The sequence below is a fragment of the Falco peregrinus genome, chromosome 4 (assembly GCF_023634155.1).
Source record: "Falco peregrinus isolate bFalPer1 chromosome 4, bFalPer1.pri, whole genome shotgun sequence".
Taxonomy (NCBI): Eukaryota; Metazoa; Chordata; class Aves; order Falconiformes; family Falconidae; genus Falco; species Falco peregrinus.
The window spans coordinates 52079278-52105873 of NC_073724.1; the positions used below are offsets into that span (position 1 = coordinate 52079278).

At 43.3% G+C, this 26596-nt stretch overlaps 2 protein-coding genes across 7 annotated transcripts in view; one reads left to right on the top strand and one right to left on the bottom strand.

Moving 5' to 3' along the window:
- Window positions 1-2701: 2701 nt before the first annotated feature.
- Window positions 2702-14202, bottom strand: TXNDC9 (thioredoxin domain containing 9). Of its 4 annotated transcripts, none has more exons than XM_055802377.1 (5): window positions 14101-14202; window positions 11775-11991; window positions 9427-9545; window positions 7274-7528; window positions 2702-4314 (listed from the first exon to the last, which is right to left on the bottom strand). In XM_055802377.1, exons 2-5 carry the CDS (start codon window positions 11961-11963, stop codon window positions 4197-4199), a joined length of 681 nt encoding a protein of 226 aa, XP_055658352.1. In that variant the 5' UTR covers window positions 11964-11991; window positions 14101-14202; the 3' UTR covers window positions 2702-4196. The 4 variants fall into 4 exon arrangements, with proteins under 4 accessions (XP_055658352.1, XP_055658351.1, XP_055658353.1 ...); XM_055802376.1 differs by lacking the exon at window positions 14101-14202 and adding an exon at window positions 13683-13748; XM_055802378.1 differs by lacking the exon at window positions 14101-14202 and adding an exon at window positions 13734-13745.
- Window positions 14203-14236: 34 nt separating this feature from the next.
- EIF5B (eukaryotic translation initiation factor 5B) overlaps window positions 14237-26596 on the top strand; it is a 39214-nt gene continuing 26854 nt past the window's right edge. Inside the window, exon 1 of one of the 3 annotated variants that reach the window (XM_055802374.1) lies at window positions 14237-14413. Coding sequence is in view for 1 of the 3 variants with exons in the window: in XM_055802373.1 (XP_055658348.1) it covers window positions 16155-16189 (35 nt within the window). In the remaining 2 variants the exon portion in view is untranslated. Of the gene's footprint in view, window positions 14414-14804; window positions 15019-16051; window positions 16190-26596 lie in introns of those variants that run through there. The other 2 variants (XM_013299128.3, XM_055802373.1) reach the window with 2 other exon arrangements.

The window sequence follows — 26596 nt, forward strand, 5'->3', positions numbered from 1 at the left end:
CTGAGCTGACACAGCTGCATGTCTCTTGGATCAGTGGTGGTTTATTTTAGGCAGCTCAAGCCAGGGCTGTGATAGCTAACACAAAAACCATAGCCCTAGAATACGCACCTCATGGGATCGCTAAAAGCAAGTTTTCTTAAATACTCTCCACCAACAAGCATTAAATATCTCTCAGTGTGCATGCACTTGAAATTAATCCATCACATTTGAACAAGGTTTTTTTGGGCGATGCTCTGGTCTCCTGTGTACTACTTCAGCCAGATTGACGCATCAGCTTAAACTGAAGAAGGTATGGGCATACATTCCCTTGCTCTGCAGGGGGACAGATAACAAGGAACATCTGGGAGATGGAATGTCTTGGATCACCACAATCATATTAGATAGGCTTAACACTGAAGGCTCGACTCCAAAGCACAATCCCAGAACAAAAGATCAGAGTAGACCTTCAGAGCAGTGATTTGCTTAAATGTGGTGGAACCCATCTACCTATTTATCCTTTAAAGGGGGCTCAGGGGCAACATCCCCCTCAGAAATGTTCTAAAATACTCTACTGTAACATCAAGTATCCTCCACTTCTGATTCCTAAAAGCTTTCCTTAAACTCTGGAGCGTAACCCTCACTCTCAAATCATTGTATCCTGCTGTTCTAAAGAGACAGACAGATCAACCCACTATCGACAGATTTTTCCATTAAAAAGATGGAATACACAGCTATTGAGGGTGCAGTGAGTACAGAAACCGTATTATTTCTGCATCAGATTGTGCTTGGTTTTTTGTATGTGAGAAAAAATGACTGCATCCCACACACTGGGTTGAGGACACCGGCTTTACTCTTACATGGAAGACAAAGGGCTTGTTTTAGAAACTGTACTGTTGTTCAAAGCCCAAATTTTCTACAGAAATTTCTGTAGCAAAGTATTCCTTTTAGAACTTCTAGACAGGAAATAGCACTATGTGGATTACTTGGAACCAAGGACCGAAGGCATCCATTCATCTTTCAAGTCAGCCTCCCTCAATGACCCCTAATTACACTTGTAGACAATCCAACCTATTAATGGGATCAGAGAGCGGCTGCTCAGTTGTTGCCCTCTCCAGGGTTTGTTTCTTATCCCACCTTTTTCAGGCACCAGACTTCTTCACACTTCCCAAATCCAAAAGCTCAACTCAGCACTTAACTTCCAGGTAGATTTCTTGAGCAGACTGTCAGAAGCATAACATGGGATCAATCAGCGATCAGAGTGCCCAGTCAAGTCCAAATAATCTAGCATTAAAAGCTGAACACGTATCTTATTTGGTTATTATTGTCTGCATGCATTTCTTTAATGATTACTTCATGCAAGCATCAAGCAGACTTAAGCATTAATCATTACTAAAGTTACATGCTGACTTCCTGCATAAGCCCCATAACTTCAAAAGCTATACATGAACATTTCTCATCTCTTTATTGTGTAATACCCTTTCATGGCTAACGCATGCCAGACCAAGTACCATTTTTTTGTGATTAGTCTAGGCTCAGGAACCTTATTAAGTCATGTCCTTATATATACGGTCTGTCTGCTGTAAGCAATTAATCGCATGCAACCTGCATCCTTTCTAGATACTGCACATCATCATCATCTTCTCATCTATCAGCCATACTGCCACTCATTCGCTGTTGATAACGTTAACTTTGTGCTTTTCAAGCCTGCACACCTGACACGTTTGAGCTGGTGATCTCTGTATCGTTTACACTTCTAGCTTGCTGACGCAGGTCTTATTACCGTGGACACTTCATTATTTAATCTGCACTGCAAAAGCACTGAGCTCTCTTGCAGAAGAGTAATTTGCTTCTCACTACTCAAATTAGAAGAATTTTCCAGTTCTTAAGAGAATTTTTAACTTTCATCCAAAATAAAATTCTTGGATTTGGATTGTTCATCTCAAAGTAATATGCAGATCAGGAATGGAGACCAAGAGGACCGTTTGAAGATGCTTTTAATCTATATTCAGGACAGGAAATGCAGAAAGCAGACATGAAAGCAAAGACTTGAAGCAGACTCATCTATGAGGCTGCTGCTTCACAATAAATTTAAACTTATAGCACAAAGTGTCTCAACTTCCCCTTTCACCCAAACCACACATTCCTTTAAACTCCTTGGATCAGCACTGGAGCACGTGTGGCCATATTACAAGCCAAACGAAGGAAGAGGTCCAACTGAAGATTAACCTAGAAAAAAATCAGCATCTTACACGAAACCACAGACTCTGACCAGGATTTGCATTGAGTTTGTAATGGGACTATTCACACACGGAACTGAATAACCTCGAACAACGCACCATGCTGGAATCCTGACAAGCCCACATGTGTTTCCACACAGGACGCCAACTACCTTAGACATGATTTTCTACTTCCACAGCCTATTCAACATAACTAGTACTCAGAGATTAAGTCCTGCTAAGCCATTCTTAAAAATACAGCTGGAACATTGGTTTCCTAAATCAAATTTCATGCAACTGGATGAAAAAAACCTACAAAAACAACAAACATTTTCTAGCGCATTTAGAGAGTTTGTGTATTAAAAAGGAGATCAACTCAAAGCAAGCTTACTTTATGCTTCTAGTAGATCAACAGGCAGCTATCTTAAGCTGATTGCCCTCTCAAAGTGATGTTGTAATGCTAGACTGAACTGTATGTAGTTTGCTAGAAATCCAGAAACAGCACATGCAACTTTCTGATGGACTTTATTAAAAGAAAAAATGATTAACCCACAGCACCTAGACCACGTTATTCGAAAGGATGCAAACGTCAATGTTAGAATTAAAATAATTTTATTTCAATGTACATGAACAGAAATAAAATATAATTTTTTAAACTTACTTACAGAGATATATTGCTGGGCTGGCCCAAGGCAGCTAGACTGACTAGACCCACTTCACTGCTTTCTGGACCAACTGGATTCAAAGTACTACCTCAAAAGGGTCCTTCAGCACAAAGCAAACTATTTTTTTGTTTTTGAAAACTAGAAGAAGACTCATCAACTCTTCACCTAGCCAGAAATTTTAGTGTGTTCCAAGGAAGATCCGCCTTGAAAATTCTGTCCATTACTGAAGAACAGTACACAGCATGTGGCACTATATCTAAAATTAATGGATCAAGGTTTCTCCCAAATACTCTATTCTATTCTACTCTCTTGTACAAAGCATCTGCTATAAAATCCACACATTCAAACCCACAGAATTACACAAACCCATGACCAAGGCTGTTTTCAATATCCTTGTTGCTATGTGTATTACCCGCTGTATCAGCTTTAACATGCAGTGTACATACGTGGTAAAAGGGCATTTCTCTTGACCATCTTATCTTAGAATTCGCAGAAATTACAATTGTTTTTACAACTTATAGTGCAATGTAGTTGTTATTCAGTGTCATAATATGGCACCATAAGATAAGCAATAATTTGTTAAAATGCACAATTCCTCTACTAATAATTTTGTGGTGCTTAACTGATATTATAAGTAGTAATAAATTTAAAAAGACAACTGGAAGAGGAGGTGATAGCAAAAAACCTTTTAAAAAACTGTTTATCACCTCCTTTACTAAAAAAAATTAGAAAAAAAAGCAGAGCTGTCAGATTCAAGGAAAACAACAGGAAGTAGTTCTTCACACAACACAGTTAAACTGTGGACTCCTTGCCATAAGATTTGGATGCTAGGATACTATGAGGATTTAAAGAGATTATTCTTCCACAATTTTAACCAGCAAATGCTCTCAGATACAGAGTTCCCCAATCCACAGACTGCTTAAAGTATAATCCGGGGAAGCATTGCTATCTGCTCACTCTGTTATAACTCTTCCTTGCGCACCTGCTTTTGGCCACTGAGACTGGATGCTGGGCCAGAGGGACCTTTGGTCTGACTTGGTACAGTTGCTTTAACAGTTACTTCAAAACACTTCACAAACTTATACTCAAGACAAAGTTCATCGTATGCCATGTTATTTAGTTAGAAGGACTCAGACCTTTAAATTAAAAATGACTTCCAAAAGAGGAAAAAGGAAACTTAAGCTTTTTTCTGCTATGACTCAGTTGTATAAAACTGTATAGAAAAATGCGCATTATGTGCAGATGTAATGAAAAGCAGTAAGCTTTATAAAAAACATTCTTAGAAATGTACCAAGCATAAACAAAAGATGATTTACAAATACATTTAGCTGTTCTTCTAGTCATCATCAGAATCTGAATCATATTTCTTTCCTCTGATGGTCTTCTTATCCAACTTCATAAAGCTTGTTCCAAATTTCTTTTGACTTTGAAAAGGTGGGTCCATCAAGTTTCCACTAGAGGAAAAGAGTAAGACATGTTGATTAAAGCCATATTCGTGCAGACAAGCAGCAGCATCTCTAACTACCTATCTCTCCAGAAAAACACTGTAAAAGAACACAACCCCTGCTCACTAAAGCCACTCTAAGTAGCATTGCCTAGTAGTGTTGCCTAGCACAGCATATCCTGGACAACTGTAGTTAAGATAGGAGTACAAGTGTAAACAGCACCTGTGAGTGGAGCTCTAGAGAAAAACTGTCTGAGAGGGCTTTTGCTGCAAACTAACCACGCTAAAGACAACCATCTGTCAGATTCAACAGTAACCAGTGAATTACAGAGATTTTTCCAAACCAACAAGGAGTCAGAAATACAAAAGCAGCCAAAATTTTGTAACAGGGACTTTGGAATAGAAACAGATGCATCAAAACTGGGTTTTGTACTTCCAGAAGTCACCTTATACTTCTCTGCAAAGGCCAGGCAGTGCAGCTTCCCCATCAGACGCTGCACTCTCGAGGTACTCACGCCTCTATGTGCATGTCTGACCCTGCAGGGGGTTTCTCAGCACCCATGTAGGTCCATGGGTTGTTGAGAACAGCAGGTGTTCACACAAAACTGGAGCAACCATACCTCCTACAGCAGGGGTGCGCAAGGAGAGGAATCCCCTCCCCTTGCTCAGAAAAGGGTGTGTGTGCTTTCACTCATGTGACCTGTGAAGGCGGTTTGCCTCAGTGAACAAGCAATTAGAAACTTCTGAAATTAGCTATAGAAGGGTGTTTAAAAATTTGTAGGTATTAACACTTTATAAATAACATTTTGCCAATATTGATCCTAAATGTACAGTTCAGTGACTGCCAGTTAATTACATGTCAGTAATAAGTCAACACACCACTTCGATACTGATTTTGGTCAAACAATGTGACCTGAACAATTCCTTCCCTAAATACGGTACATCCTTTCATCATCTTCTGTCCTGCAGGCTGAAGGAAAAGAACTGTTTCAAGGCTCTGAGGATGACTATCTTCTTTTCAGGAACTCCACAGAGAAGGCCATTACATTCAGGGCAGTGTGGAAATGCAAAGCTTGTACATAAATGGATGTATCCTGGAATGGATCTCCTGGGCTGTGCAGATATGGTGGCTCCTTCTGCAAAGCCAGGGTACCAAACTTAGGATCTGGCAAGATGAACAAAGAATGAAAGAACTCCTGCACTCCACAAGAAGCTGGGAAGGGAACACACAGTACTAGTAAAGTAAGAAGTAAAATTACGCTGTAGGCCAACGTACTAACACTTAGCAAATTCAATGCAGCTTGGTACAACTCCACTGAAAGATTTTTCCCATGAAAGGCTGTTGCTGTCTAGAATTTATATCCAAGCTGTCTTTGACTCCTCTGCGTATTTGCTTCTTACTGAAATGGGAAGTGGGTATGTTACCGATTAGTTAATAAGTTAAAATCGATTGATTCTATTTGATTAATTAATTGATTTTATAAAATCATATAATAGAGTTAAAATGTAGAAGGCTAAGAAAAAAAAAATTATAGGAAACTTGCATATACGCAATAAGAGACGTTATGGAATCTTTTGTACGTCTTGTACCAAGGCTAGAAGAAGGGCCTGGAACTATTGTAATAACTCTAGGGTTGGAAGGTTCCATTGTATTTAACCAGTCTTCTGTACGCAGAGGTGCATTGAAATGTCAGAATATGAGATTAATGGGAACTGGGGAGAGTCGACTGGAACAGCTTATAGGTGCCTGCCAAGAAACTGTGAACTTTAGTAAAAAGGTAATTCCGGCAGGGGGAGATCGCGACCACCGACTCATATACCACCTACCCAAATTGTACCCTAGACCCATTTCTAGACCTTTCTAAGCTTTGCTGCGCATAATCGGATATAGGAGGAGAGTATGTAAATGATTTACGGGAAATGTGATGATTATGTATGAATAATTAATGAATATGTATGAATAAGTTCTATATATGGGATCTGATTATGGGACTTGGTGTGCGTTGATCGTGAGAGGACTCGCTCACGCACCCGGCCGTCAATAAAGAAGTGTCTGCTTATCTACATCACATTGGTGTCGATAAGTTCTTCATTCCGAGATTTCGGTAACAGGTATTACCACTTGTTTTGAATTATAAATTTTAATTTCAGATGTTTCAACAGCTTCTTTGCCTTTAAGATACAACGACACTTCTTGCCAAAATTCGGAAATTAAGAGATTGAAATAAATTCAGATAATGAAGTTTAAAATAAAAAAACCCACCAAACCCCAAAGACATTCAAAACAAAGAGCAACCTAAAAAGATAAAGGTGATGTTTTAGCCATGCTAGAAAGCACAGCAGAAAGTTCTGGTAAATGATTCTCTTGTAAAGTTAGGCTATTGTGATGAGAGTTACCTTCTACTGCCTTCTGTCCCGTAGTCTTAAATGTGGGATTTATGGTGCTACACAAATAGTTTATCTGCACTTCTGCAACTTATTTTCACCTTTTGTACTGTTCACTGAAAAAAAATCCATAGTGATGTATGTAATATGGACTTAGATGCAGTTTAAGGATGACTTGCTGAGTTTTCTCTGAAGTGGACTAAAAATGCTCAAACTTTACTGCATTGCAACTGTGACATCTAAGCACCTACAGCTTCTATAGTTGATTTAGAAAGGATTACATTAGATGCACAGAGAGGCCATATCAAAGCAGCGTAGCTACTCTATACGCCTCACAACAAGAACTGTTTATTTTTATTACTGTACAAAAAGGACAACGCAACGCTCACCGTAATGTCTCAATACTTTGACAAAGAGATACTCTTCCTTCCTTTGCCAAAGTACACAGATTAAGTAACTGTATTAAACCCTCACGTGCCTTAAGCATACACTGATAAGCCAAAGTCAAACTTTTACAGATTCTCCGAAGCGTGTTCTCCTTGTACTGTATCTGAAAATAAAACAATCACAAAACAATTAATTACCTGTAATTAATTACATCTGCACAGCCTAATCTCCATTCTAAGGTCTCTGTAGTGAAATCATCAGTATTACCGAGATCAGTAAAGCCCACAACATAGTCTTGTGTTTTTCCATCTTTTACTAGTGCTAGAGTGGGAATTACTTTGATGCGCAGTCTCTCACACAAGAAAGGAGATTTTTCAGCATTTAATTTCAAGAATTTTGTCTCAATGTGCTTTTTTGCCAATACAGTTAAATGTTTGTCCATTATTTGGCACCTGTGGAAAAAAACATACAGTGTTAGAATCAGTAAGATGAAGAATACATATTTTAGAGAAAGTTTAAAAGGAACAGTAAAGAGCTAGTTCTATCATGTTAACTCCTCAGATATGACCTTTGTAATTAAGAATTTTGTTTCAAGAGAAACTGTGTCTCAAAGGTAGCTGGATCTAATGGCTAATAGAATAACAGCCTGAAGCACCTTACTGTACAATCATACCGTCAATTTCTCTAATTACTCCCACATACACCTGAAAGCCTCTCTCATTTCTTGAGGCATTTATTGATGAAACTTCCCTCTGGCTTCTGTTGTTCCTGCTCTAGCTTCACTGCCTGTCAGCTAGGAAGATTTCTGTATAACGATCTTCACATCTACAGAAAAGTACTCTCAACATGTTACAGCGTTTGTTTTTTTCAGTCACTACCTCCATAACTGAGATTCAGTAACTCACTGTACAGAAAAAAAACCCAGAAGTTGTTTGCACAGACTGCTTCAGCAGTACTACAGGCAAAAAAACTTCACTCTTCTGCTGCAATGGAATAGAGTGAACATACAATTATTGTTTCTCAGCTGAGGGACAGTGACATGAACTGCTCAAAATACTTGTCAGCGGCAAAGATTTGTGGACTTGTCACTTGCAATCTCAACTTTCTGGATTGTTGTCTTTAAGAGGTTTGGCTTAGCTGCATGAACTCTGTGATGTGACCATCCTTTAACTCAAGGAGAGCCGAGCAGATCAAAAAGCTGGAGTGGGCAAGGATGAAAGCAACTTGATACTGTGCTTGGTAAACCCGACACACTAGCTTCAAGCTGGTTGTCAGCATGACACATTTTGCCAACAACTTCCTCTAAAGTGCTTTTTCCTATCTGAGTCTACAGACTCTGTTGGTTCAACAAACAAGAACTAAACTACCCAAACCTGTTCTAAGCTACTTTATTTGTAGCGACAATCTTTCAGATTCTTTAAGGAAAAGCTAGCTAAATACAACCACCTCAGATATTTCTGAAACTTAAAACATTTAACTTAGAAAATGTAAGATCAGATACCTCACTGCATAATCCAGCATTGACCTCTTCCAATTCCTCACATTGAGGCTGTCTCCATTTATATTCCATAAACTAGGGAAGATAACATCTTGGGGGAAAAACACCCCAATCAACCAAAACCAGGATAACCGCCTCTTCAACAAACTACTCTACTTTGCAATTGTATTTTAACATAAGATAATGAGATAGACCCACTGGGGAACAGCCTATAACCCACAACTTCTGAAATTCTTCCAGGGTACTGGGAGATCTTATTTTAGGCTTCTGTTCTGACTCAGGACATATTCTCAGATCTAGATGTCTCATACCCTAAAAAAATCACATAATCACAAAGGCACAGACACAAAGGGAAAGCAGCTGCAATCGGTATCCACAGATCCTTTCAAAGCAAAAGGTTAAACTGTAAAGATGCCTAGACAAGTTTTTGTTTATATTTTAATTTTTGTTTGCCAGAACCATCCAGAATATCTCTGTATGAAAGTGCTTAAGTGATCTTTTTGAAATGCTGATCCTCCATGGTCACTACGTTCACAGACCTGGCTCCCTCAACTTAAATCAATAACAAAAGATAGCACTCTCAAATATTGGCAAAAAAGTTACACATTTATATTCTAATCAACTATGTAACAGAGTATTAATTGCTGTCAAATCATGCTCAGATTAACTAGAATGGAAAAAAATATTTTAAAAAATCAAATGTCTTGAGAAGGGAGCGAGATTTGGAAAATGAAGGAATTTGAATAGTTCTAAAAATCCCTGCTTGTGGGATTTGAAAGAACAAAGGAACATGTCTGGTTTTGTAGGCATCTATAAACAGAAGGTTTCTTAAGCACAGCTTATTTACCATACCTGAACGTTGTATCTCTATAGAAATGGCAAATCACATTTTTACTTTCTTTGACTTCTTGGAAAAAGTCTCTCTCACTTGGGATTTCTCTGTATTCTCCATGTCCTTTTGAAAGCCACTCCTAGCGGAAAACATAAAAGGAAATAATTAGTATGGAGTTTGTTAGTCCTGCAAGCTCTAGAGCTTTTAAGAAAAATTAAGGAGGGGGCCTGTAGTGGAAACCCATTTCACACAGTGACAGAAGGAGGAACAAATTACTTCTTCCCCTTTAGTTCAGTTTTCAAAATACACAAATCCCACTAGGCTAGACAATACTTTTGGGTTGCCTCTTTCTCAACAACAGACAGGTGGTTGAGCAGTAAGGCTACCTTATTTGGAAATACAAAACTTGTACAGAGCTGCATAAATTTCTGCAGTGCACCCTCTCAGTAAGACTAGACTAGTTCAAAGAGAACACCAACGACAGAAAATTCCCAGCATTTGAAAACTGCTAATTGACAGCTTGGGCTCTCTAAAAGGTTTTTGTACAATCAAAGAACTCTTGTCTAAAACTGATATAAGTCATTACATGTGTTAAAAAGTAGATTTCTTCTACTTTTTCCCTCTACGAAAAAACCCTATTAACTCACCTGTAAGAGATGATATTTATCTATCAAACATACACTGAACGTATCATAATATGAGCCAGGCTTCCAGAACACAGATGCATACCATCAGTCATAAAGTGCACAGAGAAACTGAATTTCACAAGCTAAAATTTACTCGCAACTTCAAAACCTGCCTGATTAAATGTGCAAATACAGTTTAGAAACAGCTAATTGTTTAGATTTTCAACAAATGCACTTAAATAAAACCCCAGCTTCTACAATACTAACAGTTAATTGTAGTGTATTAAAACAGTACAGACTCAGCTAAACGAATGTAACTAGTGCAATATGACAGAATTCGACAAAAAACTAGTTTCTGGTGGGGTGGGGCCAGAAATTAGATAAATCACTGTTCTTGATCTTCCAGTTTTGTCTTAGCAGAGGGGGGTGGGGGGAAAGAAAGAAAAAGATTTTCAAGCAAACCAAAATACTCTGTAAGCTACATTAGGATAGGACAAAGAACTTCCTGAATATTGTACAGATCAAAAATGCACAGAAGTATAAGCACATGAAGGAGTCATTATGATGCAAATCAAGAACTGACTTATCCTTCACAGTGGGTATGCATTAATTCCCCTCTGCCCAATCCTATTCCAGGATAGTGTGGCAGCATACTCCTTTTACTGAGTAGCATCCTACTTCAAATTTGCGTTTGAAAAACACGTAAGAGTGACTTGAGATCAACAGACATGAACAAGTTTTCACAGAAGAACTACCACATGTTCACATCCAAGAACATCCAAGTAGTATGACTTCTGAAAAAGGAAAACACTAGAATCAAATATAAACTGAACTTCTGAAGACAAGCAAATAGCGTGCCACTTTCTCTACTTCTGTGTTCAGAGAATCAAAGTTGCTAACCGTGCCATGACATTTCACCACATTCCTGTCTCAAAGCATGACATTAGCTTTTATGGGTTCCACCATAGACAGAGCATCTCCTTTTGACTCAGTTGTCTGCCCCCCAACCCAGTCTATTTCTTTGTTTACATTTGCTTAGACAGAGCAAGCTAAGAAACCTGTGGCTTCCATACTCATAATTCAGGTCTCACACCATATGTTACCAAAATTTTGGTGAGAACTACATTCAGAGTGACTTTTTGGGGAGCATAAAGACCACAATTTACCATGAGGTATCAGGGACCAAAGCAGCACTTCTTTCCTGCAAGAAGAAATGAGCAGTTGTACAAAGACAACATCTTATTGGGTTTGGAGTGGGACAAAGGATTCCACCCCAGGAACAAGGAGAGACCCTGTATCGTTCTACAAAATAGCTTAAGAGAACAGCATGCATCACTTACATGCCATAAATAACAATCTCCAGAATTCAGAAGCTTAAGGACCCTAAAGGCTTACGATTATGTTGCCTACAAGGCTTATACTTCCAGATAGCAATGTTCAGTGAATATGGACATGTTCAAATCTTTGTATGAGACTCTTTATCCTATTCTTACTGTAAACAATCACAGAGGTCCTTCTCTCCTCCTGTTAAAAAAACACAAAGCATGCACACATGGACAGACACTTGCTTCCCTGGATAATTTAAAATTACTAAGTACAGAAAGGTGAGGAAGAAGAAAAGAAAAAACCACAAACCAACAAACCACCCCAAAACACTTAGGTCACATAGACAATTTCCCTAGGGTCTCCAAAAAGTCTATTACACTGTACACATCAGGAGTTTATACTACTACAGGAATTACTTGTTTCTGCTGCTGAGCCTTTTTTAGTGCCTCAAGCCTCCTTTGTTTAAGGCGTTCCAACTCATCTTCATCCATCTGGTCCAGCTTCTGCATTTCAGCATCCAGATGTTCTTCCACAACCTTGGTAGTCTGAAGTATTTCATTCTCCAGAACTTTTTGAAGTATTTCAACAGAGGTATCGGCAGCCATCTTTAACTAGAAAGTGAGCTCTTCAGAGCTGTGGAAATAGTGAGACATAGAATTAACATTTATACAAACAATTAAAAGCCTGACCTCTTTTACTTGCAGTTCACACTGGACAGAAACAAAATGCTATGCTATTTAAAGAGAACAGTAGATAGGTCTTTTCTGTATTGCAGCCCCCCTTGGAGAATACTTTCACAATGAACACGGATGGCAACAAAGATACCAGTCAAGTCCTATTCTCTTAACTCCAAAGGTAGGTGTTGAAAGTGCACAGAAACTTGAAATGACTTGTAAAGTCATTTGAAACTTGAAATGACTTGTAATGGGATATTAAAGTGTGCATTCAAAAATGAAGTAAAATTCACCAGTTCCAAAGGAATGCTCATCCTGAGCCAGATCCGCATACCTTTAATAAATATTCTGCAACTAGAAGATGCAATGGAAAGCTCCAAGCTGCTGGGAAGAGGTACAAGATGTCTCAGAACAAGTCTAAGCAATACCCAGTATGTAAGCTTCTGCCAGCAGTTGAAATTCAATTACTTTAAGTACTTGACGGATATTACTACATTTAAATCTGAATTAACACTCTTCTCAGGTAAAAGAACGACAAGGCACTCAAGAGCAAATGCTTTAGGCCAATACACTGCTTAAGTTAGTACCAGAAAACTGCTATTGCAAACACTGCCCTATGGCGGCCAGCGAAATTATTTAAAAAACCCCAACAAACCACTACTTAATTGCTGTGTAAAAAAACAAACCTGAAATAATTTTATGTAAAATTCTCCCTGCCCAAACACTTCGAAAGGCACAAAATACTGTGATTGGGGTGCAGGAAGAGCTGGAGCAACATAATTGATTGTTCTCCCCAATAAACTTACATTACAAAAAACTAGCACTGTAACGAGTGAGTTTTGAAACAGGGACAGTGCGCGATATCACCCTAATCAGATTCTCAGCCTGCACGCTACTGATCTAATGTGCTGTATGTGGGGTTCAGGGTATGGCTGGCTGTATTTCAAAGCAGCCTCACTGCCAGTGCCATTGGCTTTGTAAACACCTTGCATACAGAGGCAAGAAAGCATTTTAAGTAGCAATGGGCAAAGTACCAAGACCAAGGCAGCACTCCAAGTGTAATGTGACATCAGCAGTGCAAAGCCCGCTGCCACACACCCCTCGTGTCACAGCCACGCTCGCTGACCTGCAGCACCTTGCCCTGCGTCCCGCTACCCGAAGCTGCTGACTACAAAGTCACCGTTTTCTACCCCCCTTCCCCCTACTGCCAGAGGGCGTGAGACCCTCGCAGATCAAGGGCCACTCGGTCTTCAGGGGACAGAGGGACCCCTGCCCAGCCGAGGCAAAGGGAGGGCTGTCCTCCAAGCAAGCAGGAAAACGGGAAATCAACCCCAGCCAGTCCCCGCCACAGCCGGAGACCCCCAGAGGACTCCCGGCTCCCCACGACACCGAAGCCCGGGTGCCAACAACCGCCTCCTACGTAGCGGGGCACCTACACCCCAGGCCCACTCCCGGGGGACTCGGCCCCGCTGACGAGGCCGCGGTACGGTCCCGCTCCGCCCGGGAGGGTCCCAGAGGGCCTGCCCGCCGGCTGCGGGGCGGAGGCGGCACACCGCGCAGGCGCCGCTGTGGGGCCGCCAACAGACAACGGCCACCAGCCCGCCCGCTCCCCCAGCCCGCTCCTGGCGAGCTCTCCAGGAACGGTCTCACCTCGTACCGGCCGCGCCGCGCCGCGCCCCGCCGCTCGCCACCGGCACTCGCCCCGCCGCTGCCCCGCCACCGCCCGCCCCGCCACCGCCCGCCCCGCCCGCCTGGCAAGCCGGCCGCGCCCCACCAACGTCTCGCGAGAGCCGCGGCGGGGCGGGGCCGGCTGCCGCGTGCGCGCGCAGGGCTCCCCGGCGCGTTCATTGGCCGGGGGCGGTGGGCGCGTCCCCGCGGCGGCCAGCGCGCATGCGCGGCGCCGGGTGGTTGCCGCACGGGCGGCAGGGGGGTGGGCGCGTGGGGGTCCTCTCCCCTTCCGCGCTGCAGCCCCGCCCCGCAGGGATTGCTGCTGCTCGGGCGCGCTGCCCGCCCCCGTCCTGCCCCGCTGCAGCCGCGCTCCTCCCGCCGTGCGCGGCCCTTGCTTCACCCTTCCCCGACCCGCCGGCCGGGCGCGGCCGGACTGTGGCGCAGCTCCGCTTCGGGCCGCGGGCCTCCCGCCGCCGCGCTGCTCCGGGCGGGGCCTGGCAGCCAGGGGGCGTGTCCCGCCCCGCCCCTTCCCTCACCTCAGCGTGCGGGCGCGGGGGCCGCCGGCGGCAGCTGGGGGGGCTCGCTGCCGCCTCTCCGGGGACTCCTTCTGGGGGTTGGGCGTGTGAGGCCGAGCCCCCCACGGGGAGTCGGGGCGCGGCGGGGACGTAACGGCCGGGAGCTGCGGGGCCGGCCCCCTGGAGCGATGCCGTGAGGTAAGGGCGGCCCGCGCGGCGCCTCGGCGGGGGCAGGCGGGGCTAGCGGGGGCCGGGCTGCGGCGCGGGTCGGCCAGGCCGCTCCGGCAGTCGCGCTGAGAAGACGGCTGCCTGAAGCAGCCGGGGCTTGTCTTGTTGCTCTTGCCCGTGCGCTTGAAGATCCACAGATTTAAATAATGGGATATTAAAGTGTGTTTTCAAAAAACCCAAAGTGTTCTGCTTTCTTGTTTCCTGGAAATGTGACTCTTCGGTACCGAAGTGCGCTGGTGATGAGGGTGGGGTGGGAAGATAAACGTGGCTTTATCTGCAGTCGGCTGGGAGAGGCTGATAAGGGCTGACAGCTGTATAAAGGCAGAGGGAGGTAGGAAGTGAGGATTTTAGGCTCGTGAAGGAAGATGGAGGTGGTGGTCCTGAGGCTGAAAGATAAAAGAGAACAGTAAGGCTTGCTCAGCCCGCAAAAGGAGTTACTGTAACGAGGGGGGTGACAACAACGGAAAACGTGCAGCTCTCAAAGCACATGAAGTAGCCCGATGCCTGTGATCCCTGTGATTGTTGTTATCCCTGCTCCATCTTGCTTTGCACTGGAGCAACGTGACTGTGAGGAGGTGGGTTTGCACCTGAGAGCCCCACTGCCATAATACACAGCGTTTGCTGCCTGTAACTGCCGTATTTCTGTGAATGTCGGCTGTCTTCTGCCCCACTGCAGCGGTATCCAGGCTCTCCTGTGAGAGGGTGCAGCACCCTTTTCAGCAGTCGTGCTGCAAGACTTCTTGGAGGGGAGAGGGTGAAAAAACTTTGTACGCTTAGGAAATTTGGCAAGAGAAGAAAATACCGTATTTTTAATATTGCTGCCCGGCAGCCAAACTTCCTGCAGGGGAACCTCTTGCGGTTCATTATTGAGCTGAGTTTGTTTGTTGCTTCGGCACTGAGTGGTACCCAACCCTGTCCCCCGGTTTTGGTGGGAGGCCAGCCACCACGGAGTCAGATGGCAGATTTTTGTGGTGTACTCTCACCTCCGGTGGGGAGAAGTGCTGGGGGTGAAGGCCCAGCAGAGCCCCGCCAAGGGCTGGGGAGTGCAGCTTATGGCCAAAGGCGAACCGGGCAGTGCTCACCGACACGGCCCGCACCTCCGTTCCTGCCCGGTCGCCATGCTGCCGCCGTGCACCCGAAAAGCTTTCCCCTGAACCTCTCCGCTGCCCCACTTTGACCTAGCTGTCCCATTCGCCTCCGGATGAAAGCTCTCCACACGCGTTTATTTTGGCTGTTTGCTGCGGGTTTTGTGGCCGAACGGGCTACGACCCTGCCAGCAGTTCTGGGCCTCTACGCGGCTCTCTGGGGAGGCAGGCGGAATGGAGGGAAGCTGCGGCCTTGGCGCATCGCTTAGGCGTTCTCCAGGGCTGCCCGAGGGCCACGCTGATGGACACAAGGCCGATTTCAAGAGGCCGGTGGCCGCGACCCCCCGAGACTAGCCGTGTCCCCGCCCCGGGCCGCGGCGCAGCGCCGCCTGCTCCCCCTCCGGCCGCCGGGAGGCGCCAGCGCGCAGAGGCGCTGCCCGGCCGGCGCCGTGGCCGCCGCTCGTCGCGTGCCGGCGCGGGGCAGGCCGGGGCGGCGGGGGCGGGGCGTGCGCGTGCGCGGCGCGCGGCGGGGCGGGCGGCGGGGGCGGCTTTCTACCATATGCGCGGGGCTGCGCGCGGGCGGCCGGGTAGCGCTGAGGCGGGGGACGGGCGCCGGGGCCGCCGCCATGGGCAAGAAGCAGAAGAACAAGAGCGAGGACAGGTAAGGGCGGGCGGCGGGCCCCTCGTCTCGCCCCCTGCCCCGGGCGCTGACAGCGGTGCCGAGCGCCGGTGCCGCGGCGCTGAGTCAGGCCCTGCCGGGGCTCGCGGCCTCCTAGCAGGCAGCGGGCGGGCGGGGCGCGCTAGGCCCGGCCCGGCGGTGCGGAAGGCCCGGCCGTACCGCTGGCCCTGGGGGGCGGCTCGGGCTGCGCTGCGGGCCCAGCCGGCGCTGGAGGCCCGAGGAGACGGCGGCCGCGGGCCGGGGGGCGGCTGGGTGTCCGGCGGGCGCCGGCAGGAGACACTCGGCCGCTGGTGCTGGAGCGGCTGCGTTGGTGCCGCCGTCTCCGCGCTCCCCAGAGAGGCGCTGCCCTCCGCCTGGCCCGGCGCCGCGGGGAGCTGGTCCGGGAGCTAGCAGTGCCGGGCGGCCGCTGCTTGTGAACACAGATCTCCACTACCGGCTGGAAATAGCTACTTCTTCAGTTGTATTGTCTGCAGTGGTTTTTTTTTTTGTTATTTTGGTGTTCGGTTATTTTTTTTTTTTTTAATGGGAGACAGTGCTGTAGGTCACACTGTAACTTAAGTGATTGTGCATGTTTCATAAACGCCGATGTTACATAGTGGTTGGAGGATATGGGGATCGATTCTACATTATGAGCATATCATCTTGGATACTGCCCCATCTGTGGACTTTTTTTGTGTGTAAGAAATTCTTATAATGGCAGCTATATTAACCATATGGAACACTGACTGAATATACATGCTAGCAGGAGAGAACATATTGTTGCTTGTCACTATAAAATAATAAATGCAAAGTTACGATCAGTTTGGAGAGTGTTTTTAGTTGTTAATACTGACAAGGAGTTAAATGAAAACTGATATCTTAAAACACGTATGAATGAGAAACTACAACTTTTTTCCCTTACCTCGAGTCCTTTCTGTGCTTATCCCTTAGTAATAGGTTCTGTCTGCAAAGGTACCCTCATCATCTGGCGGTCTTGGTTCTAGCTGATACCCCTGGGAATGTCAAAGATTAACTCCTGTGAACAGAAACATTAAGTGTGTCTGTTATGAAAATACTCCCTATGATGGGTACTTCACAAAATATTTCTTCTCTAAACATTTTGTACTACCTGCATGTGGATTGCATTAAGGTGTTGATGTTAGTGACTTAAGGCTGTTACCCTTTACCAGGTGCGTGTAAACTGTTATATTTTCTGTGGTCCTTTCTGGATGATGAGTATTTTGCTAGTATTTTGCTCATCTGACTATTTTTCTTCACACCTTTTGCCATACCGTGTATGCTGCTTTGTAGTGTCTGTTGTTATCAGCTTGTTTCATGGGTTGTATTTCACAGGTATATCTTGGGAGCAGCTCTGGCCAGGAGATCACTCAAGTGTGGTTTGAGAAGCGGAAAGGGTTGGATCTTTGTGCTGTAAAGGAAAGAAGACGTAGTGCTCATCTCTGTACCTGGTGTGGTAGATGATAGTATCATGCAGAAGCCTTTGGGTACTGAAGCACTGCTGCTTGGGGCCCTTCCAGTGACAGTGGCTGGTGTGCAGGGGACATTTCGAGAGTCTTGGTGCCTACGAGATACCTTGTTCTCTTTGGGTATCTCTGCATGTATTTCTGTGTGTCTGTTAATTACTGAGCATGGGCCTCTCACGGGTGCTGTGTGCAAAATCTCATTTGTGTCTAAGAAGTGGAAGCATACCTTAAAAGAGAGGCCAAGAATTTACTGTTAGAATAATTGACATCTTCAGAGCCTAATGATTGTTAATTCAGATCTAATTGTTACAAGACCCAGAAAGAATAATAATGCAGTTATGCTCGCTATCTCACTGCTGCTCTAAGTCCTAAGATCAGGGGTTTCATCCTCGTGGTGATGAGCTGTTACGGAGCGTTGTCAGCATCAGGTGTCCTTCACGAGGAGCAATACGATTGTTTGAGTTGATGGTTTCATCTTCCTCGCTCAAGAATCCACTTGAGATCGTTTATATATGCTTGCTAATGTGTTTATGTGCCTTGCTCTTCATTGGTTTGCAGCTGTGTTACATCCAAATATGTAAACGGCACTGTATATTAGATACTATTTATTTCTTGTTTGTTATCCCTAAACCCAGTTTTGTCCAGGTCTGCATTTCTGTTAGCCAACCAGTGGTGAGTTGTGGGCTGTCCAGTGCCAAGTCTTATACAAGCCATCTCTGTTTTTTATGTGCCTGCGCTCCTCTCCATTGCATCCTGTGTCTCCACTTCTCAAGGCTTCTGCTACCATACTAACCCTGTATTTCTTTACACTATGTCATTGTTGTAGAGTTGTGAATATCTCATTCTATACAGAATAACTGCTTGTTACTGCTATCTACGTAAAACTATGGCTGCAGCATGCCTGGGTAAAAAAGAGTAGAACCAATTAGGCATAGGCACCTGGTCAGTTAGAGAAACTGCTGTCACAGCTAAATCAAGTAATAGTTGCAGGCAGGTCAAGAAAAGTTCAGCCAAAGTAAGCCTGACGGGCTTCAGTCCTGAGGCCTTGCAAATGCAGTACAGAGCTTATGGACTGCTATTAGCAGTGGGAATACTACGTTACAGGGCTGCACAGTTGTATGGCAGTGGGTTGATGTGGAAGAATTCAGAGAGATACATGTTTGAAAAGAAGGACAGGATGGTTAGACTGGGTGTATTTTATAGCAGGGAGTTTGAGACAATGGTAGTGAGGATGGACCTGGAGGGCCCAGTAATGTTTTGGAGTAGGTTCTGTCTGCAGAGGTACCCTCATCATCTGGTACTCATGGTTCTGACTGGCACCCCTGTGAACATCAAGCTCCCTTGAGGGAGAGGCTGCATCATTCTTTCCATCTGTAGCTTGAAGTTGGACTTTGACATCCCTCATCAGTCTGCCATTCCATTCCCAGTAGACTGAGAGAGGAATGGCACTGTATAATCAAAGGCTTCCAGTCAGTTTTGTCTCCTGCATCTTCAGTTCTATGCTATGCCATTATTTCTGCCTTCTTTTCCTTTCCTTCCCCCCCAATTATGTTACAGGTGCAATCCCTTACATCCCTTCTGGCTGCAGCTCCCAGAGCATGTGGCAGCTCACAGGAATGACTTGCAGTGCAGAGGAAGCACATGGGAAGATGCAGGTGGTCTGTCTGTGTTGTGTATATTGGTTTGAGAATTGGTGTGACAGGAAGGAGATTTTCTGCTTGTCTTCTGATATATACGGAGACAAGTTACAGAAGGTACAAGTAATCTTTACTCTGCTTTTCTCTCCTGACCACCATACCTTTGACTTCTGTTGTCTAGTTTCCTGCTCCCTCGCTTCTGCTGAGTAGAGCAGAGTTGTAGTGGTGAGTGTTGATATATGTCTGGGAAGCATGCTGGTAAATGAACATAAGGATGAATTTTGTCATGGGAACAGGGTGTAAGTACAGAGGGACAAGACCCTGAGTGAGATGATACCTATGATGAGCAGGGAAAGAATGGGAATGCAGGACTGCTGCCTGTTACGAATACAGATTGCTACCTGAACAGATACACCTCCAAGTCTGTTCCTACTATGCCAGCACCTCTGTTACGCTCTTCTGGAGCTCTGTTACTGACTCCTGCTGCTTGATTGCTATGCATCTGTCAGTGAAGAACATACTTAGCTGGAGTGGCCAGATATATAAACACTGTAGGAAGAACTCAGTGTGGCGTGTTAGAGGTACTTCGTAAAGGTGGAGAGCGTGTTGGGTCATAAATAGCTCCTAAGCCCTATGGAAGTTGCTTCGGTTGTTTTTTCTTTGGAATTTTTCTGATTGTGTTGACCACTCATTTTCAAATGGAACTTCACAGCAAATCTTTCAATAAAAATGAGGTGTCTGAATTTTCAGGCTTTCCTGATTGAAGAGCAGGTGTTCCAATGTGCAGTCTAGCTCTTCCTGGGAATCATGTATTATGCTTTAGTTCTAGAGCTGTAATGGCAGAAGGTATGCCAGGGTTCTACCCTGCTGTCTTTGTGAATTTAGTATAGGATTTTTTTTTTAAGCGTGTGGGAAGAAAGGCTGTTTGTAATCTACAGAACTGTGCTTTGAATTCAAGCATCAAAGCAGTGCTGTAGACTTCTAAGTAAATGTGCTATATGCTGTATGTTACAAATTATTTCCTGTCTGGAACATGGATCTTTCTCCTTGGTGGTGTTGCTTTTTCATGGTTTTTTCCTCTTCTCCCAGCTTTGTCATCTTCCTCTTCTCTTAGTAGTTTACCTTAGCTTCTGGTAGGTAGTCTTCAGGTATGTTTATTCCTGTGCCCTTTAATATTGTGAACTGTTGCCTAGGCATACCACTCTGATCGTTCATGCATATTGCTTTAGAAGTTATGGGTGCCAGCTGTGATTCTGCAGCCAAGGGTGAGCACTGCTGCTAAAATAAGACTTACAGTGCTGTTGCTGATGCTATATATTTCTTTCTCTTCTACAAATGAAATTGCTGGCATTGTCTAGTAGTCATTCTGTTTGGCCCGTTTTTTATTAGTGTGTTAAGTAAAATCATCTTAACACTGTGTAGGAAAGTTCTGTGAAGGCTAGAAAGCCTGCAAACACTTGTAGTTCAGAAACATTCTGTACGCCAGAATATTTACAATAAATGTCTCTTATCAGCTTCTCAAAAATACTTCCACAAGCTTTGGAAATGTCATCTGGAAGATGCCAGGATTTTGTAGTGAAAGATGGGGTAAAATAATGCACAATAATTTCTGCATTACAGAAGTTTGTTGGCCTGTTCTATGCAAATATATGTTACTGTTTCCCCCCAAACCTATTGTTTTTAACACAGACATTACATATTTATAGGAAAACTATTTTTAAGTAAAACATTGTAAAAAGGCTGTGAGGATCTTCAAATATTTGCAGTAATGACAACATAAATGAAAAAACTGCAGTATGCTAAGTAGACTGTTAGAAGCAGCTTTTCTTGTTGAAATCTTGAGTCTCTTCATCTTTTACTTTCATGAAGGCATCTAAACCTTATGTATAACTTCTAGAAAAAGTATGAAAATAGTACGTTGCAAGCCAGCAGGAATTGCGGAAACTGTTCTTCTCATTCTCTGAGGATCTCTGGGAAGCCTTGCTCAGAATAGAGAGTAATTTAAACTTTGCTGCTGTTGTTGACGCTTGTCATACCAAGCCAGGCAAGCTGACAGCTCTACATACCTTGCCAGTTTTGTTTTCATTAGTATTGTCATGTTTTTCTGACTCTGGGTTCAGGTGCTTAGCTGTGCACTCGTTCTGTGCTGTTCATCGTTATTGAGCTGCTTAGGAATGAAGGTTACAGTTCTGGACAAAACCTCCAGTTTATAACTTTTAATACTTGCGTAGTATTCCTTTTCCTCCTCTCTCTGACTACCTCCACAAAAATAGACCCCAAGACTGGTAGAGGAAGTAATTTTTCTGCACACAAATTGTGTGCACATAATTAAATCAGTCATTAAGTTTGTTTTGCTAAAAAAAGTACAGTGCAGTCTGGTGGGTGTTCTGGTCTGAAGCAGTTGGTATCTTACAGAAGATAGGTGTTTTGATGATCCTGGTGTTTGCAGTACTGATGACTTATTCTTACTGCATGTAAACTCTTTTTTGTTCTTTTTCAATGCACTTGTAGAGGTTTTAAACATGAATCTGTTATCTTAATATTGAAATAAGTTTCTTTAGATACATGCTGTAAGATGAAGTATTGGGGTTTTTAATTATAGTTAATGTAGATGGGCATCCTTTGCCCTTCAGAATTATAGACAATCTAAAGTGTATGTCATGAGGTGTTCTAAATGGTGTTGATGTGATGTATTTTCATTTTATGCAATGAGATAGGATATGGAAGTTGTGAAACACTGGACTTGGAGGTAATTTCTGTTTATCTTTGAACCTTTTCTAAACAAACAAAACCCAAAAGAACTAGAACCAGCATTCAGTCTTCCCTGAACTTTACTTAGTGTTCCATATTCCATGCTTTTAGTCACCTTGTTCTCTTGGGATGTAAACACTTAAACTGAACCTTGAAGAACTATTTTCTTCCAGAGCTCTGTGTTGCCAGCTACTAGCCATAACAGAAGCTTTGTATCTTGAAGGTTTGCTGTATCTCTGTTTGAACAAGAATTTTAGGTTGTGGTGAGCGTGCTTTTTTATTATTTATTTATTTATTTAAATCTGGTTTGTATAAGGGAGACTTTCTGTTTTTCTAGCATCTGTGGGGGTTAAAGGTTACGTTCTCTATGTCTTTTTTTCAGAAGATCTTGCTTAGCTGATAGTTAAGCCACTCTTTCCCTGGTCAAACTTGAAAGAGAAGGCATGACTCTTTTTTAATATTAAAAATGGAGTCATTGTGTTGGGAGCCTGAATAAAAAGCAATTACCCTTTTAGTCAAATTTTACTTCCTTGCTGTCTCATGTAATTAGGTAGCTTCACCTTCCTTCATCTTACTAGGGAAAAATAGCTAAGGTGTAGTTTCATGTCACACCTAACTCAGATGAGCTGTCAGATATTTCAAACCTTGTGGTCTTGCTCTTGCTGTCCCCAGCTTCATGCTGTAACTGCTCCCATTGCACTGGATTCAATGCTTATGTGCTTATGTACGACTCAGGTGTGTGATTTGGTCTGCCTCCAGAAAAGGGTTTTCTGCAAGGACTTGCAGCCACAGGATTGCCTGAGCTGATGTGAGGGTAAAGTGTGGCTGGGAATAGGGATGGACATCACTTCTCCCCTGCCCCATAGTTTGAAGAAGAGACAAGAGGAGAGTGGTCTTCTGCCGGGGCTGTGATTTCTATTATTTTTATTTTTTTTTCAAGTACTGTTAGCTGCAGTGGTGGGTTGCATAGCTGGTGCTCCTGTGGGCACTCCTTCACTTCATGGGCTGAGGAAGAGTGCAGTTTATTCTTTCCTGAATTTCAAGCTGTCTCAGGCATATGTAACTTAAATGTTTTCAGCAGGAAAAACAAGGTAGCTGCTTCTATCCTAAAGAGAAATTTGTGGTGTTCAGGTGCTTTGATAGGTAAGAGTGAGAAAAAGGCCACAGCTTTGTTTTCATGTTTTGAATAGCCTTGCTGAGCCAGCAGATGCTTGCATTTTGAATTTCATAACCCACTTAAAGAACAAGTTGGCAGTGCATGGTTTTGAACAACTAAACCACTTTGGAAGTAATTATTTATGTTCTGTAGTTAGCCAATTGCTCTAGAGTAACTTTTTTTGGAAGAAAGAATGCCAATTTATCTTAATACCTACAAGTAAACCGAACTACAAATATGCTTTTCAGCACTGGTAACTTGCTAATATTGGATAAGCTTGTATTTAGAAAAGTATCCTTATTACTGGGCTTATGACCTGCATATACGGAGGATGGGTAAGGCGCTCTAGGGGAGTAATGGTAAAGAACTGTCTAAAAGTATTAGTTATACTTGGTCTAAACTATTGCAAAACCAAATGTATGGAAACAGATGGTTCAGCTTCTTTTCAGTCTTTTTGAAGGTCAAGGGCTTTTATTTACTCTTTTTCTTTAAGCAAAAGAAAATGACTTAATGACAGTGATGTTCCTTTGAAGGTGGTTAGGGCTGGTGGCATGTAAATGATGAAACATCTTCAAAGTTGCCTCAGCAAAAATGAGGCTTCTGATTATGCAGGAATGTGGGCAGTGAGTTCGCAGTAGTGATGCAACTTTCTTGCTGTGTCGACTTACTGACTTTTCTGCCCCATTCACACGAATGTGGAGTTCTTTTAGTCTGTTTATAACTATACAGCATTTTCTGACATTTCAACTTCATCTTTGTGGAGACAGCTTAAACCCAGTCTTAATTAAAATATTTTTAGTGTAATTTGACTTAGCTTGTTATCTCAGTTAGCTGTAAGGTGAAGGCAAGCTTTAGTAATTATATATGATACACTGCACTGATGGACACAAAAAGTACTTGTAATCTTTGATTCCCTGTACCCTTTAGTTTCAACAGGAGAGTGTTATCCTGTAGATGTTGAATTTCCAGTAGTTAAGGCCTTGTTCTCATTTTAACCTGAATTCTTCCATTTATTTTCTTCAGTTTCATTTAATTTCAACAGAATCAAACTGCTATAAAAGAGAGCAATTCAGCTCCTTTGTATAGTGCTAATTCATTGCGTTGCTCCACTCTTTCAGCATGTGTTTTGGGGCAACGGAGCTGGTGAAGGGTCTGGAGCACAAGTCTTATGAGGAGCGGCTGAGGGAACTGGGGGTGTTTAGTCTGGAGCAAAGGAGACTGTGGGGGCAGATCTTACTGCTGGGTACAACTATCCAAAAGGAGGTTGTAGGCAGGTGGGAGTAGGTCTCTTCTCTTAGATAACTGTTGACAGGACAAGAGGAAACAGCCTCAAGTTATGCCAAGGAAGGTCTAGATGGGATATTAAGAAAAAATTCACTGAAAAGGTGGTCAAGCATTGGAACAGGCTGCCCAGGGCGGTAGTGGACTCACCATCCTTGGGAGACATTTAAAAACACATAGATGTGGTGCATAGGGACGTGATTTAGCAATGGACTTGACGGTCCTGTGTTAACAGTTGGCTTTGATTTCAAAGGTCTTTTCCAGCCTAAATGATTCCATGAATGAATTAATAGTTTTATTTGCTCTTTATCTTATTGCTACCTAGTTAGGATGCCATCTCTGTCACGTGTAGATCACAGTGCGTATTTATAATGGAAGTATTGCTCTGTGTTTGGGGAAATGTATTGTAGGCACTATCATAAGTGTACTCTAAGTAATAATTGTGTGTGGTCTTACAAAGAGTATGAGGAAACCATGCATATTTGCTGGTGGTCTTGCTAATACAATATGCTTGTCTGTTATCAGAGAGTATCTGTGAAATGCTGCTAGTGTCAGATGGCTTGCAAAGCTGTCCTTAACTAGAACCTGCACGGAAAGTTGGAGGAGCTTGTTTGGCAAGGAAGGGCAATTATGTATTTCAGCTGCAGAAGTTCACTGAGGAAAGAAAAATGTTAAAAGTCTATTGGCTCTTCTATAGCTGTAGCCCTGTATTCGGCCTTGTTTTCCGGGACAGTACTTGGAAAGTCTTTCAAGTTTCTATGCCTACATATGTCTGTTACAGAGATTATATTGCATGCAGTATCTGTGCTTAGTATGGAGGCTTCACGCTGTGAAAATAACTAGTGATGAATTTATTAACTATGCCAGTACTTGGAGTTATTTTTTTAACCTTCCATGGGAGAGAAGTGCTAGATAATTAAATGTACTTTTAACTGTTCTGAAATACTTTGTTAGGAAGCTTTGATGGTTTTTATCTAATTTCAGAATTGTAAGTTTAAATCTTGATTTGGAGCATGAAAGCTTCTGTTCTGGTGAGATTTGCAGTAGTTAATACCTATAATATCTCAGACTGCAAAAGAAAAGGTAAAACTCCAAAAATACATCTTGCTAATTGTGCACAAGTGTTAGAAACAATGAAACTTTACAATTTTTTTGTAGGCAAAATGGCAAAGTATGCCCTTAAAAGACTAAAGTAAACCCTGCTACGTGGAAATTAAGATTAACATAAGCTTGAGTATTTGTAAATCAAAGGTTGTGTTAGGGTTAACTCTGGGCTCTTGATATTGGGAATTTCCAGGTTCTGGCTATTGCAGACCATTGCATCAGTAAAAGAATGGTGCTTGTTTCTCATGTTTTACAAAACATGCCACACCCCTCCTACCCCCCCAAATAAAGCCCAACACCTTAAGGTATGTGCTATTTTAGGTGGTGGTTTTCTTTTTTTTTTCTAGCAGATGCTATGTAATAGCTGAGGGTTTTGTTCTGTGTGTTTTTCACTGGGGTTCTAGCCTTCAAGATTGTTTCCTTGCTGTACTGGCAAGAGAAACCCTGTGATGTTTTTTTCTACAGACTGTGCATCTACCAGTCACGAGGTTTTTCCACTTTTCTGACTCAATAGCTTGTAACTGTGTGGGATCTTATAAGTAGGAGAGCTACTGGCTATCTTTTTACATCTGACTGAGCAGTGGTAGGTGACAGCTCTTCATTTATTTCCTAATTTTGCTTTAATCTTCACACTGAAAATGTTTAATGCTTTCACTTATAGGCAGGATATGGGATTGTAGCTTATTTGTCACTGGTTTTGCTTTAAATGTAACATGAGTAGCTTACGTTGTGTTTTGGAGTGTTGCTTTCTGTTGCTGGCCTGATTTGATGCTTTGGTTGCTTGAGAGATGTTGAATTTCCTTTGCCCATGCCAGTCTTAAAAATCTCCAGACACTTACTTGGGATGATCTGGGTATATTTGATCCTGGTTTGGTACAGAGTGGTGTGCTAGCACAGTGTTTAACTAGTCACTCAGTGAATATTCAGGAATCTATTCATCAGTGGCTTTTCCCTATGTAATGCAGGTTTTCAGTAGTCTATGCAGACAGCTGGTACT